Below are 17,940 nucleotides of genomic sequence, written 5' to 3'. Positions count from 1 at the left end.
GGCTTCACATCTATATCAGACGTAAACACATATTTGTATCTGATGGAACGCAGACGTATTTGGTAATCGCCTTACAGTGTAAAACAGTTTATAAATAGGGTACAAAAAAAAACAGCACACTTATTTAAAAGGATCATTTACTGGTGGACTAAAGGACTATGACTACGTTTTGTGATGCACTTTGCTCTGAACTCATCACGGGGATGGTGATAAAGTGAGAAATTGTTCCATTCAATAAAAGGGTGTGAAATTCATAGGTAAGACTACTTATCACATCATAGCTATATCATACCTAAAGTTCGTACAACTAGCCATTGTATTCCAAGTGCGAAGGACCGCTGACTATCGGAGACGCACCTGTAATATGAAGGAACAGTGTAAATAAGTATGTCCGTGTTAAAGCAGAAGTTCGATCTACTTTTAGATATGTGGCCAAGTAAGTCATTCAGAAACCGGGGGCTCGCCCTTGACGGACCAATAAGTACTGGAGGCTGGTACAGTGCTATAGGATGGCCCCCAAGAGTGGGGCCTCGGGGAGAGGGAAATATATTAACTGGCCAATAGGGAACGAGCTGACGGGGCTAGGACACAGAAACGCCTAAATGCCAAGGAGAGGACAGTACTATGGCCTTGCAGTGTGTACTCTCCCAGCAGGTGGGTGTGTCCAGGCCCAAATCCCCTTTGTCTCACAACACTGCACCTGGCCCTATACAAGGTATAGTCCTTGGATTCATTGTATGCTAGCCTTGCTAAGTGAATGACAGACCCAGCACACAATTAATCCCACAAAATACACACAGTAAGCACTTGAAACTAAACTGGCTGTTACAGATGGCTAACTGAATGCCATATTTTAACAGGGTTTGTAGTTATTCTGGCTGTGCTCAGATGGCCATTCTGACCCAATACTTGGGTCGCCATCTTGATGGGTAGGGGCAGTCAGCTGGTTTTACCTTTAATATACTGTGCCAGGCTACCCCTACATACAACATTTCTTAGTTATCCACTTATCTCAATTGGCTGAATATGCTTCCTTGTGTGTCTTGTATCCCAACTCTTGTGTTCTGCTCAAGGATGTCTTCTGTCTACCCCTTTTGTATCTAAAGCCCTCTCCTGACTAAAACCTCTCTCACTCACTGCCCCACACACCTGGAATGTCCTTCCCCTCAATATCCAACTGGCACCCTCTCTCTCCACCTTTAAAGCCCATCTAAAACACACCTCTTTAACGAAGCATATGTGTAGCTCTGTGGCTGATACTGTACATCTCAAATGCATTTACCGTGAGACACACTTACCAGAACACCCTCCTATTGTCTCTTTAAATTGTCCCTACTTACCACTTAGATTGTAAGCTCTTCGGGGCAGGGACTCCTTTTCCTAATGTTACTTTTATGTATGAAGCGCTTATTCCTATTATGTCCTGCGTGTCACTGCTGTAAAGCGCTATGTACATGAATAGTGCTATATAAATAAAGATATACATACATAATCAGATATGGATCCTCAAACATGTGATAGCTATATTTATTTAATGATTCAAACATGATCTTTCTTGCCTGTGACACAATGTTTAGCATTTTATTGCTGGCTCTTCTGGCAATAAGGGGTTATTATTGATACACTGGGAATCAACTGTTACTTTTGTTTCTTTTGAGAATTGTACCATAGGCAACAGAAGAACAAGTCCAAACTAGTGTTGTACCGAGTCCTACAAAGTGCCGGGTACCCAGGAAAAAAGAAAAAAATACCCACCGGGTAACCGGGTAACCGGGTACCCGGCCGTATAGTTTTTACTTACCTGACGACATCCTGGTGGCTGTGGTCCTCCTCACCCTCCGCAGCCGGCAGCAGATACGTCTTCTGCTGCTCTGCTCCTGCCGTTCTCCAAGAGGAGGACCGAGGGAGCAGAGCGGAAATTACCCCGCACCGGGTTCCAGCCCTCGGTAATTTCCCGGTACTGTAAATAGTGCCGGGTATGCCGGGTAAATTCCGGGTACCTGGTACATCACTAGTGCAAACTATAAATGACATGACACTATACATGCAACATCTACTTATTGCTAAAGAGATGCTAATACATTTTGCATGGCTTTTTTCTGTCTGAAGCGACCATGTTTAAATATAAAACGTTCTTATATATTATACTACCTCAGTGTTGCCGTTAAAGCAGGAATACTGCAGAGGAATGTAAATAGGATCACAGAAAAGACGAAAACCAAAAGCAACGACATTCTCTGACAGGAAGAGGAACATTTTCCTGCTCTGGCCTGTCCTCCTGGAGATGAGTGGTTCCCTGCAATGCAGCTGCAGTTCTGGTAACCCTGAAAAACACCACAGTAAGGTCTCGATGTGGCACGGTGCTAGTCACACGATGCTCAAAGATATTGAATGAATTCCAGGCATGGTTTACCTTTTTGCCATGGCCCAGATCCGTGCACATTCCGGTACAGCCGGCATAGCAGGGAGAGTAATACATAACTTCATCCGCACCACAGACTGGGCTGTATATTTCTTCCAAACACCTGCAATTGGCATTACATGCTGCGGACAGGTTGAGACTGCCGTCTAACAGGGCACTGCAGAAACACAGGAGATTGTTAAACAATTAGCCTTTTACCTTTAACATTATCACCTATCACTTACCCACTACTTATATTACTCTTCAGCGCAGTATCACTCTTCAGAGGTAGCTCTGTACATGGTTGCTGTGAGGTACCAAAAAGGGAGAAAATGGGGGTTTCTGGACCAAATCATGCCGCTTTAATTAAATTATTTTGACATCATAGAGCAGGGGTCTGCAACGTTCCACGGAAGAAGAGCCATTTTATAAAAAATGTCTCTGTCCAAAATAATCAGAGAGCCGTAACACAAGCACGAATATTACAACCCCACAAACACATACATATACTGTACACACTAACAGGTACATACTGTATACTGTAAGCATTAACTTACTCAGAATTAGGGAAAAGAAAAAATATGTGAGGAATAAAATGCATCTCACAACAATAAGTCCCCTTATCTAGTTTTTTTCATTGTTTTTCCATGCAAAACAGTTTCTTATATTCAAATACACAGTACATACATACACATACATGCCCCCCCACCCCCCCCAAATACACACACACACACACACATTGGGCCTGCCTCTCTCCTCACTGTCCTGGGTTGCCGCTCCCCAGCTGCTGCCTCTCTCCCTCACTGTGCTGCTCTTGGCTGCGGGGGGGGGGGGGGGGGGCCCGGCCGGTGCTGGTCGGGCCTCTTGTTGCCGCCCGGCATCTCCCCAGCTGCTGGAATACCTCTTGCACTGTTCCACTGCCCGGCCTCTCTGTGACGTCGGCGCGCGCCGGAAGTGGTGGCGCGCACTTCCGGCACACACCGGCATCAGAAAGACCCGGGGGTGGGACAGTGTAGGAGGCAGGCTAGCGGCTGAGGAGATGCCGGGCAGTAACAAGAGGCCCGACCAGCACCGGTCGGGTTCCCCTCCCCCCCCCCCCGCAGCCAAGAGCAGCACAGTGACGGAGAGCCGCATGTAAGTGCTGAAAGAGCCGCATGCAGCTCGGGAGCCGCGGGTTGCAGACCCCTGAGACGCGGTACAAGTCTCTGATACCAGTGTTATACATAATGATAACCTCACAATGACTTCCATTTATGTTCATTAGTAACAATTAATATATTAGCTTATACATTTGGAACAGCTAGAATATCAACACATAATTATATCTACATGTGACAAACGCAGCGGAGATGTAGATGATGATACAGCCAAAAGAGAATTCTAATTGTGATTTTACCTTCCATCATATGAAGCGGTGACTCCGGCCATCGGCATATTATGGCAACTGATTAGGAAAATGGAGACTGACAGTAGACTTAGTAGTGTACATAACACACAGAACCGGATGACTCCTGAGCAGTGAAGCTTTAACTTGTTCACAATGAATCCCCCCAGAAAAGTGCCTCCCCCTCCTGCAGGCACCACCATATAACCTGTGGGGAGAGGAGAGATCAACAAAAGAAAGGCGCCCTGTGCCATGCTGGTGTGGATAGGGAGGTCCCACAAAGATAACGCCCCAAATAACATCTACTTCTCACATCCTGATCCGGTGCTCTGTAAAATCCTTACTTTCAGAAATACCCCACACAGTTTCATTTTTCTGAGAGAAGTTAGAGATACAGTAGGTACTGCGTAAATACTTCAGTAGGTGACCAGGTGGCGCCGCTGACAAGTTTATTGGAATTGGGGCAGAACTGCTCCATTTTCAGCTCCGGGGACCTGTGCACTTACTGGTTTTTATGGAGGATTTAAATGGCCATCCAATAGGAAAGCCACAACGAATGATCTTGCATCTTACTATTGACCCAAAATTTGGCAGCCATTTTGTTTCCCCTGAAAGAGATTTAAACCCGGTATTTTCACAGGCAAGCATCTCAAAAACTGAAAACTGCAGCTGAAAATAATGGGGTTTAACTGAGGGGGCTTAACCCCCCCCCCCCACACACACACACAAAACAGGTAGGAGGTATTGCTCCTTTAAACAGAATTCAACAAAGTGGGGTGATGCACTGCAGGCCCAACACAATATAGAATTAACACTGAATGTTTCATTTACAGGCACATAAGTCAGGGATGCTACTTTATAAAAAGGCGAATCATTTCTATAGAAAGCATGACAAGGCTCCCTATAAATCATACATTGTAATTGGGAGTTCTAATCTAATGGAGGTATTTAAAAAACAAAAATGAAGAGATGTACTACATGTCGAATTGTGAGATTCTGCTACAAATTGTCATACATGTAAGTATTATTTCATGGGGATGGATTACGTGCTGTAAAGCGTCATACATGTAAGTACTATTTCATGGGGATGGATTACCTGCTGCATGGATGTGTTCCATTTTCTCTTCTTTTCAGAGGTAACAAGTATTATTAAACAGCAGTAATGCAGTTTCCAACCACAAAGGGATCAGCACAACGATCAGAAGAGGATGTGGTTTCCAGCGTGTGGCGACACAATTCATTTTAAATGACATGGGACAGCTTCACTTCTCTTACTTTTTATGTCTATTGTTTATTTCTACTCAAAATTGTATTGCTGTTTTATCATCTGATGTATATTTCATTTGAGAGATTTGGATATAAAAAAATGCGTTTTGTATCTACAGTAAACAGTACATTTTTTTTTTACACATTTTTAGTTCATATTTTAAACACACAGGTGACTGTGTTGAGACATCCTGGGGGCGAATTAAAACAGAGAGAAAGTAATACAAAAAACAAAACACATTCTTACCAAAAAAAGTAGCAGCTTCGGAGGCACTCAAGCTAAACTGTGCTTCTAAGAACTTTGGTCCAAAAGTTGACATCCCAGTAATAAGAGTGGCTTCAGTTGCTCCAGCTAAACACAGGAAGATAAAAGTCGGGTTTTTCAGAAGCATCAACAATGACCTGCAGAGAACAGAGTACAGAGAAGAGGATTCAGGCCAGAGAGATTTTTTACATTTCTAGGGCATTTTAGCCCATAAAATAAGCACCAGTGCTGAATAAACACATTTAAATAGGTTATTGGTTAAGAGTGTGTACTAACAATTAGGAGAATCCAGACTAAGATATTTGATTCAAAAGTTGTAAAAGGATAAATAAGATACATTTAGTGGACCAACATAAGAGTTCTTTTTTTTTTTTTTTCCAACAAAAATTTTTTTATTGGGTGTATGGTACAGGCTTACAAGAATCTAACAACACACTGTCTTACAATTCGGTAATCATATCACCTCGTTTTTTATCCGAATAAGAGTTCTTTATAGATTAAATTAAAGTGTACAGAGCTTTGGAAACCACACGTGAAGTACACTTGAAGAAGAAACCAAAGAGGATTCGGGAATCTATGGAGAACCCTTAATGTTTCGCTTAAAGGTACATTATGACAACGTTCAATGACTCTGCATTTCTCCAGGAGCAATACCGCTACAAGAACAACATCATAGGATAAAAAAACAAATACATGGAAATGATTACTTTTGTCAAGAAAAGCAATAAAATACGCTTGTGTTCAGAAAAACGGGACCCCTTCTATTTTTCGGCATATCTTGCAGAAAAATTACTAAATTTTCATGAAAATCGGAGCAATTCTAGGTCTGTCACAGGAGACTACTACTTGTAAAAATCATTTGATAATGTAATAAATATCTTTTGGAATTGGTGACAGCGTGATGACCTCATCAAGTGCATAGTTATAAAATGGTGTTTAGCGCAGAAGCTCCGCACGTTATAAAGTGTTTGAGAGAGAGTGAGAATAAACACTGACATAAAATGTTTCCTGATAATGGACGGTCGGTAGGAGGGTGAAAAAACAAATCTGTAAACGGACATATAGTTCAGGAGCGGGAGCAGCTAGATCAACGCGTTATTGATTATGCAATCAGACAGCGGCGTTCTCGTCTTCGGGCGCGCGTTTCAGCAAGAGGACATTTTGAACATACACTTTATAGTAATCTTAGGCCGCGTCAATGGTTGGCGAGACCGCACGGCGCGATCACAGTGCCTTAAGGCGATGATCGCAGCCATAAACCACGAGTGCGACAGCGCAAGGGGGTGCGTGGTGGGTGATGAATCGAATACTTTTTATTCCACGGCGCGACAGCCAGGTCACGTGAGCGGTTCGCCCAATGAGGGCGAACCAGCTCCGTGATATCACGGCCACGCCCCCGACACACCTCCCAATTGCGTTTAGCCTGGCCACAAATGTGGGTTACGTCACACGCAGAGACGCGAGCGCGCGGTCCCCAATAGATGCGGCCTTAGTGTTTCAGATTAGATTATAACAGTTTAAGCCATTTACGAGTTATGATGGAAAAACTCCTATTTCTTGTTTCATGAACATAAATCTGCAGCAGGGTATCAGGTACTTGTTATGGACGTAATTCAGTGACCTCAATTAGTTAACATCAGTTGATTCTCCACATTGTGCTTCTTATACAGTGTTAATCTGCATAAGAGACCTACAACCGTACGCATTTTAATGGTGATTGAGCGAGAAATATAGAAGATATGATGAAAAACAAAAGGGGGCCCAGCTTCCGCATCCACCAACGCAGGGCCGGAGGTCTCTACCCACAAGGTACATTTTTTTGTGGGGGAGGAAGTGTGTGTGTGTGTGTGAAGGGATGAGGGAGGGTGGTGATTGAGTGCAAGGGGAGGGGGGGGATTAAGTTCGGGGGGAGGGAAGGGATTGAGTGCGAAGGGAGGGATTGAGTGCGAAGGGAGGGATGGGAATGAGTGCGAAGGGAGGGATGGGAATGAGTGCGAGAGATGGGATTGAGAGAGGGAGGAGAAAGAGTTAGAGGAGTGAGAGGAGGTGGTCTGTTGACTGAGAGGAGGAGGGTGTAAAAGAGGGAGGAAGAGAGATGAGGAGGGAGATGTAAGAAAGGGGGGAAGAGGGAGTGAGAGACTGAGGTGACAAAGTGTGAGGGGGGTGTGTGAGAAGGGGAAAAAAATAGAGGGGGGAAGACGAGGTGGGGGAGAGGGGCACGCAAGATATGTGGGGCCCAATGTAAACTAGCGTCCCAGGCCCTGGACACATGCCAGCGGCCCTGATTACATATCTTCGTTGTTCTTACTTTGGCAGGTCTTTAATGGTCTTTCCAAAGTCAGGGTCTGCTTTGTGACCTCCGTCTTTCACTTGATGCGCTTCAGACACTCTCATGACCACATAACGTTGAGATCCTGACAGAACAGTAATGTGAAAAGGGAATAATAAAAATGGACAAATGGACAATTGATATTGAGAAATCTACAGGAGTCTCCCAGTGATGCAAAAAAACAGCACCCATTCATCAAGCACAAATTATTTTTATGTCCTACAATAACGTGCGCTGTGTTGCTGCGGTGTGTCGCTGTGGTGTACTGTGTGTCGCTGTGGTGTGACGCTGCGGTGTGTGTCGCTGCGGTTCATCGTGTGTGGCTGCAGTGTGTACTATTGTACTACAGGAGTAAGCACCAGAAACATTGTGATGAAAACATGGACATAACATCAATCTATTTGTATAGACACACAGAAAAGCTAGACCTTATTCTTGCTGTTAGAATTGACTTTGAACCGTACCTGGCAGTTGCTGAGGATATCCCAGTATGGGGAAAGAAATGAGGAATGCCGCTGCTCCAGCACCGAGAAAGCCAACCCACCATGCTCCCACCCACAGTGGGTTTTCAGGTGTGAGCTCCGTGCTGCAATAAACAAGAACGTTCAGCGCTACACAAAAAGTGAGGATGTCAGTTTACTTTCCAATGCTGTCAGTCTACTTTCATACAGGCTGTTTAAAACACAATTACTATGTGTTTGTTGATTCCAAAATCTTTCATTTAAAGGCAAATTGTTTTGAGCTATGTGAGTTGCACTAAAAGGAAGCAGATTTGTGACTTGATGAATTTCAAGTTCATTAAACAAATTAAGTTGGTGAGTAAAAAAAAGTGACAAAACCCCTCCACCGTGCAGCAAATAGAAATCCCACGTGTCGGCACATTCACATGTCTCAAGACAGGTCTGCAACCCTGCCTGTCACTGTTATCTCTTAGCATACAATGCTTCCACTGCAGCCAGGGATTCTGGGTAATGACATGCAAATGAGCAGACAGTGTCAATTTTTGCTTCTTGTCCATTTTAACATGGACTCCTATAAGCTTATGTCTGCCGTATTACACAGCTTATCAGCACAGAGTTAAAGAAGTGCTTAGTCAGCAAACCGACTCAGACAGCTGTTTCATTATAAAGCTTTATGTTGATGATACAGTGGCACATTTGAATAAGCAAGAACGACCATCTCTCTTTGGCTCCTTGACAATATGGTGAGACGTTGTTACATAGAAATATAGAAACTGACAGCAGATAAGAACCACTTTCAGTCTGCCCATTTTCCTACCTGTTGTGAAATGTAAGACCCATTAGATTTGTGGTCTGTGTTTATATTGTGCCTACACATAATTACAGATACATTAACTTTTATTCAAGTGAAAGCAAGGTAAAACATTGCTAGTCAGCATGATTGAGGACTTGTTACCATATTGAATAGGGAGGTTTGTATTTTGCATTGTGCTATGTTCCCTGCCATTGCCATCTCAAGAAAATAAATACACAGACATGTATTGGACAATGCCTTTTCTGAATTGTCAGTATTTTGTGATCAATAAAGAACACACAGGCATGGTAATGTCCGACATGTAATGTTAGGGCATATTGCCTAAACTGTGAGAGAGAGAACGGACAAATGCCTTTTTTCAACCTCATCTACTATGTAACTATGCAACTGAAACGTGTGTTTATTAGAATAGTTAAAGCAGCAAAACATGTAAAATCGTATGTTTTTTTTAAAATAAATCAGTTCTGTAGTATTAGATAATAGTGACTGTTTTTTGTTTTTTTGCTATTATTCAATTCATCAGAACATATATATAATATGGTTGAATGTTCAAACCAGAATAGTTTATGGTTATTTTCTAATATACAGTGTATTAGGCAGGTAAACTGGAGAGCTACTTACGGACTGTTGATTTCTGTATACATATTTAGGAAAACTCCTCCAAGCAGGTATCCCACTGCAGGTCCTATTATTGCCGCAGTATAAAATACACCTAAACAAGAAAGCAAACAGAACTATAATAATTTAACTGATGCTGATCAATTCTGAGCTTTGATGAAATTCATAAATACAAGGATATATATATATATATTTATATATCTATATATATATCTATATATCTATATATATATATGTAGTGTGTCACTGGCTCTTTTGCTTCGCAAGGTTCAATACAACTTTACGTTTGAATGAGAATTGGTTATCGCACTGGAGTTTTTGCTTCCCCTCTCTTGGATCAATATGAACATAAATATCTCAGAAAGCATAACCTGGAACTAGATCCGGATGGATATGTCTTTTCCAAACTCAACTACTGTGTTACTAAAATTCTAGTACTATATGTGTTTTGTCCGGGGAACTCCGTCAGGGATGAGAGGGGTGATAGCCGTAACAAACTGTGTTGGGTGGGCTCCGCCGGGAGTGAGAGCTGGAGATGCACAGAGAACACGGACTTCCCGGGCAAGACATACCCTTATGTATTCTAAGGGCTTACAAGCTCTTTTACTTTTGTGATTGCAGTAAATGAGATGTATTGGATTAGACTACTTCCTGAAACAGCTACATTGGTGGCTTATGCACTGCTTCCCTGAAACACTATAGAAATGTCAGTACACTATATCAGGGGGGCTCAACTCCTGTCCTCAAGCCCCAACAGGTTAGGTTTTCAGGATATCCCAGCTTCAGCCCAGGTGACTCAATCAGTCCCTGCATTAGCACCGGTGGCTCAATCAGTCCCTGCGCTGAAGCTGGGATATCCTGAAAACTTGACCTTTTGGGGGGGCTTGAGGACTGGAGTTGAGCCCCCTGCACTATATGATATTTTGTCATCACTCTAATCACTGAGATTATTACCAGACCTATTATTTGTTTCCCTTTCTTCCTCATTATTTGCACTTCCTGTTAGGAGCTACATGTTTTCAAAGAAGTCTATGGAGAACTGAACAAGGAGCTGCGTTTTGGGGGAATATTAGAGACAATTTTAGTTATTTACATTTCACTGTTCATGTTTGCAGTTTATATTTCTCAGATAGATAAAGTGCGCCATATATTACAACTGTCTGATATTTGCAAACCATCCTGTTTGGACCAGTGCAACATGCGATCAAAGATATTTCATCTCATCACATAACTCCATATTTTCATCTGTTTGAACCTTACTAGTTTCTTTGGAGGTAAGTAAGAATTTAGACCAGGGTAATGTAGTTGATGTGGTCTACTTAGATTTTGCAAAGGCTTTTGATACGGTGCCACACAAGAGATTAGTGCACAAAATACATCAAATTGGACTCAGTAAAAATATTTGCACCTGGATTGAAAAGAGGGTTTTCATAAATGGAACTTTTTCAGGTTTGGCTAAAGTTGTGAGTGGAGTACCTCAAGGTTCGGTACGGGGACCCCTGCTTTTTAACTTGTTTATTAATGACCTTGAGGTTGGTAGAGAGAGAGCAAAATCTCCATCTTTGCTGATGACACTAAATTGTGTAAGGTAAGAGAATCCAGGAAGACTTGGAGAAACTGGAAACGTGGGCAGGTAAATGGCAGATGAGGTTTAATACAGATAAATGTAAGGTTATAAGTGCATATCCATAATGTTGTATCTTTAAACTTCTGATGTATGATGCTAGTTTTATACAGGCATTTGGTAAATGAGACAGGTTAGCAGCAGCTGGGGTGTATGGTGTGCACACCGCTCCTCTCCCCAGCTCACTCGCGTCTCCTGCCTCTCCTCTCTGGCTGGCTCCTGCACTTCCTGGTTGAAGTACCAGGATGATCACCGGGTTAGCAGCAGCTCAGCAAGCACCTCCGTCAGCGTCTTGCACAGCGCTGGTAGTAGTCACTCAACGCGTTCCCCGGAATCCGGTTTTCATCCTGAGGTACTCCAACCAGGAAGTGCAGGAGCCAGCCACAGAGCAGAGGCAGGAGGCGCTCTATAGTATTACCAGAACTTGAATTGTCCATTCTTAGACATACTACACTATTTTTGTGTGTTCTATATATTTTTTCACATATATCTGCTCTCCCCAAGACTTGGATCACAAATGTAAGGTTATGCATTTGGGAAACAAGAATAAACAGGAAACTTACAAATAAAATGGGGATACATTTTGAGAATCCTTGACGGAGAAGGATTTAGTGCTTGTAGACAGCAGGCTTAGCAATAGTGACCAAAGTCATGCAGTAGCTGCAAAGGCAAACAAGATTTAATCTTGCATTAAACGGGGAAAGATGGAAGGGAAGAAAACCTAATTATAAATATCTCTATAAAGCATTAGTAAGACAACACCTCAGGCACAAAAACATAGATTGTAAGCTCCACGGGGCAGGGACCTGTGCCTGCAAAATGTCTCTGTAAAGCGCTGCGTAAAGCTAGCAGCGCTATACAAGAACATGCTATTAGTACAATTTGGGGGCTCCACTCCATAGAAACGACATTGTGGAACTAGAAAAAGTGCAAAGCAGAGCCACCAAATTAATAAAGGGGATGGATAATCTGATTTATGAGAAGGCGCTAGCTAAATTAGATTTGTTTACATTAGAAAACAGGCGTCTAAGAGGGGATATGATAACAATATACAAATATATTTGGGGAAAATACAAGTAGCTTTCAAAATTACTATTTATTCCAAGGGCAGTACAAACGATACAGGGTCATACCTTAATTGGAGGAAAGGAGATTTCACCAGCAAAAAAGGAAAGGGTTCTTTACAGTAAGGGCAGTTACAGTGTGAATTCATTACCTATGGAGACTGTGATGGCAGATACAATAGATAACTTCAAAAATGGTTGGACATGTTTTTAGAAAGGAAAGGTATACAGAGATATACCAAATAAGTAAACATGGGAAGGATGTTGATTAAGGGAGTAATCTGTTTGCCAATATTGGTAGTCAGAAAGGAATTTATTTTTCCCCTTATGAGATATCATTGGATAATGTGTCACTGGGGTTTTTTGTTTTCCTTACTCTAAGTACAAATATAGGGGAAATGATCTGTCTAAATTTAGCATAGGTTGAACTTGATGGACTTATGTCTTTTTTCAACCTCATCTACTATGTAACTATGAATGTTGGTCACCCACCCGAAACCCCAAACAAATACAAATGGTCCTTTTCCCCCTGTAATCTGGCAGACATACTCATGGTAATAGAAAACCATTTTAAATATGTATCCATATTCACTTTGCTAGGACTACTTTTTAAAATAAGTGTGTAATATAAAGTATATGCATTCAAGAGAAACCAGATTCAACTTACAAAAATGTTACCAATGATTACACCAGCATTTCTCGCCATAATATCAGCAGTATTTACTGGTATTTGGAGAGTAGGTGTGCATTTTAGCACACCCACACTCCATACAATAGCATTCCTTTATTTGTACCAAGGCAACAATTTTAGTTATTTTCTACAGAAGTACTGCTTCAGGAAGTAAAGCCCTTAAATGCACAATGGAGGCTAGAAATCTGCTGCCATAGCCTGCATGTATTCCCTGACACAAGTTGTTCTTTATTTTTGTGTTGGAAACTGAGAAAGTAATGATTTAGAATATCTACAGTGCCTGCAAACACAGTGCTGAAAAATGCACTTTTAGACCATCCACCACTAAAGGGGTCAAAAGTCTTATTTTCACTGCCATTTGGACATTTTCAACGGGCTCCATTGTGCAACGACTTGAATGGACTGTAAGCGTAGCACCGCTTATTAAATATGGCCCTAGATTTTAGAATTTGTCCACAAAACCTTTACAATTCCATTTAGACAGCTCAATTCTGCACTCAATGAGATCAACTGAAACGGGCCGTGATGAGGAAAGGATAGAGCAGGGGTGCTCAACTCGAAACCCTGACCTGTTGGAGGTGTCCCGAGGACTGGAGTTGAACACCACTGGGTTAGAGAATCCCCGGTTTAGTTCAGTATTTTAGAACCCTAACACAGCATGCAAACTTCATGAAACGTGTACATGATTCTCTGCTTTCTACAAAACTGTAATTAACCACAATTCATGTGTGTTAACGGTAGGTATTATGCAGAAGTAACAATTAAGAATCATTTGACTTGGTCATAAAATCCACAACACATATTTATAGTGTCTCTGAAATAATAATGCTTTACTTACCAACGTAGACAGGGGAGTTGCTTGATTTAACATTTTCATCTAAGTAAGTAACTCCGAGGGTATAGAGTGGAGTCGCCCCTATGCCGTGAAGAAACTGGCCTAGCATGAAAACATATCTGTAATTGGAAAGGCTTGAGGCACTTTTTGTAAACTGGTAAGTCTGATTGGAAGGGCACATTCCTGTATCTTCTGAAAAGTTGCCTTCGTATGCACTAGAGGTAAAGTGTGGCAATGCAAACACTAACGAGCCGATGCCCATAACCAAGACTCCCCAGCCTAACCAGCGAGGTTTGTGGCCATTGCCCCCGAAATAGCTGACAAACATCAAACACACGCAAGCTGCTATATCATAGGAGCTTGCAATTAGTCCACTATGGTAACTGTGAAGGTCAAATCTCCGTTCTATTGAGGTGATCACTGTATTTATGAAACCGTTCACTACCATCCCTTGCAGGAAGGAAGCAACACAGAGGAAGAATAACACACCTTTGGGTGTGTTGAACATCTGTAGGAAAGAGGGTGTGACGGCACCCCAACCACATAGGTTTTCCCCTTCCGACTGTACAAATTTAATTTCACAGGGGTCGTCACTGTCATAATGTTTTTTCTTGGTGGTTGTCTCATTGTAGAGAGGTTCAGTACATGAGTCTGGTGAACTGCCAGCAGTTGAACAGAAGGCACTTTTGCACAACGGTATGTCAGCCTGTTCTGCTGAGCAAGAGGTGTCCAAACCATATTCATTGACACTTCGAGAGGATTCACTGAAGCAAAGAAGCTCCTGCTTGGAATTCAAGGAACTTTCTACATTTATATGCTTTGGCATCTCAGAAAATTGGGCAGAGCTTGTCTTTCACTTTTCTATCTTTCTTGTGGTAAATCGTATGGCGGATTTCCAATTTTCCACTGTGTTACGCACTGTGACAAGATATTGAGTGGAAGATAGACAAGATCAGATTGGCTTCATTAACTCTTTATAAACAAGAACATCACATTTAGTAAATCATAGACGCAGCAGCAGACTATGTATACAAAGCAAAATATTCCCCGCTACGACTTAAATATGAGAAAAATATGGATACAAACAAATAATAATTAAAAAAAATAACATTGCATTAGAGAACCTCAGACAGGATACTACACTTTTTTAAATGGTAAGCAAATGTACATATACAACTGATATATCTTTATATGCTCCTCACGTACAAGGGAGTCGCCATCTCTTACCTCTGAGTCACAACACAGAGTACCATAAAGGCATAAGTGTGTTGACAAACCAGGCAATGGATCCTTTAGTGCCAGAGATACCCGGAAAATATTGCTATTTATCTCCCTAATTGGGCGGAGGCCTCTAATTATGATGTGATACTGCATTATGTACATCTCCATTTTGAGTGTTTTAAGGTGGTAATTAGAGGAAGGGTGCCAGAGCTCCCACATGCAGTGTAACCAGCAAATGTAAAGTGAGGAGGATCCTAGCTGCCTGTAATAAGACCAGGAAGTGGGCACAGAACACAGGGCTGCAGTAGTACTCCTTTTAGGGTTTTTTTTTTTAAGCAGCGATCTTGGTCCCTTGAACATGTTCTATATTTTTATTATTATTATTATTATTATTATTCGAGTATTAAAAAAAAGATAATTTTTTTTAACTCTCAATCTTTCGTTTCAGAGGTTATCGTGATACTTTTTAGACGGCAATTGGCTCTGTGGAAAGCTTCATTTTAACCTCCTGGGCACTTATGCTTTTATCTCCTGTACAAAGCATCAGGTTTTAAAAATAAAAACAGCGTTGGAAAGGACAAGAAGAGATATATTAAAGTAAATAAAATGGAGACCAGAGCACAGTGCTGCTTGAAATACACATGGAAAAGGACTGAGCATATTTCAGATGAGCTTGTTTTTCTGCTAAACACACTGGTCGGTGTTTGTCATTTCATTGCTTAAAATAAATAGTAATAGTAATAGTGAAAGGCTTGAAAAGGTTTGAACTTGGATCTCTGTATCTGTGACTCACTGTATATTTTAAAATACAATATATTTGTTTTGCACACATGGAACACCTCTCAATATCAACAGTAGGCTAGTCACAACACAGTGTTATGTTACATTATACAGGAAATGCTACATTTCTACAAAGCTGTTCGGTGCATCGGGTAACAGTGCATAAGATATTAGGGAATGCTTCTAGTTTTTCAATTTACAAGATATATCTTTACATTCACCAATAGTATAATAATAGCCTTGTCGGTGTTGGCCTGTTTCTAGACATTTTTCCAAGGCTAAGAAGCCTTTTGTACCATTTTGTTCCCTCCTTTTATCCTTGAAAGACAATACTGTACATACAAAACCATGCTTCTTGGTGCAGAAGAGATAGAGACAAAGCTAGCAACAGTGGCAGGTGTATGACCGCTAATAACCTCACACACAGACTTCCCTGACACACACACAGACAAACACAAACAGAGAGGGACTACCCAGATACACACACAGACATCCCTGACACACACAGACAAACACAAACATAGAGACTTCCCAGACACACGCAAACACAGACAGACACAGAGACTTCCCTGACACGTACACACACACAAAGATTTCCCACACACACACACACACACACACACAGGCTTCCCTGACACACACACACAGAGACTTCCCTGCTACACACACACAGACATCCCTGACACACACAAACACACACACAGACTTCCCTGACACACACACAGAGATACTTCCCTGACACACGCACACACAGACTTCCCTGACACACACAAACACACACACACACACACACTTCCCTGACACACACACACACACACACATACACACACAGGCTTCCCTGACACACACACAGACTTCCCTGACATACACACAGACTTCCCTGACACACACACACACACACACACACACACACACACACACACACACACACACAGAGGCTTCTCTGACACACACATACACACTTCCCTGACACACACACACAGACTTCACACACACACACACACACACACACACACACACACACACACACACACACACACACACACACACACACACACACACACACACACACACATAGAGGCTTCCCTGAGACACACACACACACACACACAGACTTCCCTGACCTATACACACAGACTTTCCTGACACACACGCACACGCACACAAACACACAGGCTTCCCTGACACACACACACACAGACTTCCCTGACACACACACACATACACAGACACTTCCCTGACACACACACACACACAGGCTTCCCTGACACACACACAGACTTCCCTGACATACACACAGACTTCCCTGACACACACACACACACACAGAGGCTTCTCTGACACACACACATACACACACACTTCCCTGACACACACACACACTTCACACACACTTCACACACACTACACACACACACACACACACACACACAGAGGCTTCCCTGAGACACACAGACTTCCCTGACATACACATATACACAGACTTCCCTGACACACACACACACACACACACACACACACACACACACACAGAGACTTCCCTGATATACATACACAGACACTTTCCTGACACACACACACTCACACAGACCACACACACACACAGACTTCCCTGACACACACACACGCGCACACACTGACTTCCCTGACATATACACAGAGACTTTCCTGACACACACACACACACACACGGAGACTTCCCTGACACGCACACACACACAGACTTCCCTTCCCTGACACACACAGACTTCCCTGACACACACATGCAGTGCAGCAGAGGCGTGGCTGGTGCCAGACTATGCCGGCTGCATCTTCACAATTTTTGCAGTTCTATCCATGAAGAATAACCCGGGGGAATATGTTATACACAGATTCTGCACGTCCATCCTGCATAACTGTAAAACTAAACCACAGCAAAGAAATGGGCTGAAACCTTACCATTCAGTACTGGAAAATGATGGCGCTTCAATCACTAATGCGCTGACTTTACATCCTAAATCGAAGGAAAACCGTGCCAGGTGGATGTGGAGAATGTATAATGCACCCATTAATTTGTAGTTATTATATTTAAATGTTATAATAATACAAGAAGAAGTCTAATCCCCATTGGAGAGCGATGTGCAAAGCCCCAGCTCTGTGTATAGGGAGCGAGTAGGATATTGTGCACCATGCAAAGAAAAACTCCTT

At 42.3% G+C, this 17,940-nt stretch overlaps 1 protein-coding gene across 7 annotated transcripts in view; it reads right to left on the bottom strand.

The window, feature by feature from the left end:
- Positions 1 to 17,940, bottom strand: part of SLCO4A1 (solute carrier organic anion transporter family member 4A1) — a 34,301-nt gene that overhangs the window by 13,536 nt on the left and 2,825 nt on the right. For 4 of the 7 annotated variants that reach the window (XR_012788164.1, XR_012788165.1, XM_075571425.1 and 1 more), the window contains exons 2-10: positions 13,756 to 14,670; positions 9,542 to 9,632; positions 8,110 to 8,231; positions 7,625 to 7,730; positions 5,299 to 5,453; positions 3,798 to 3,993; positions 2,414 to 2,579; positions 2,152 to 2,324; positions 293 to 357 (exon numbers count right to left, since the gene is read on the bottom strand). Coding sequence is in view for 3 of the 7 variants with exons in the window: in XM_075571425.1 (XP_075427540.1) it covers positions 293 to 357; positions 2,152 to 2,324; positions 2,414 to 2,579; positions 3,798 to 3,993; positions 5,299 to 5,453; positions 7,625 to 7,730; positions 8,110 to 8,231; positions 9,542 to 9,632; positions 13,756 to 14,578 (1,897 nt within the window). In the remaining 4 variants the exon portion in view is untranslated. Of the gene's footprint in view, positions 1 to 292; positions 1,465 to 2,151; positions 2,325 to 2,413; positions 2,580 to 3,797; positions 3,994 to 5,298; positions 5,454 to 7,624; positions 7,731 to 8,109; positions 8,232 to 9,541; positions 9,633 to 13,755; positions 14,671 to 17,691; positions 17,747 to 17,940 lie in introns of all 7 variants that reach the window. The other 3 variants (XR_012788167.1, XM_075571427.1, XR_012788166.1) reach the window with 3 other exon arrangements.

This window comes from Ascaphus truei, chromosome 15, assembly GCF_040206685.1.
Source record: "Ascaphus truei isolate aAscTru1 chromosome 15, aAscTru1.hap1, whole genome shotgun sequence".
In the NCBI taxonomy this organism is placed as follows: Eukaryota; Metazoa; Chordata; class Amphibia; order Anura; family Ascaphidae; genus Ascaphus; species Ascaphus truei.
Note: the sequence above shows the minus strand (reverse complement) of the source record. Positions and strands in the feature narration are given on the sequence as shown.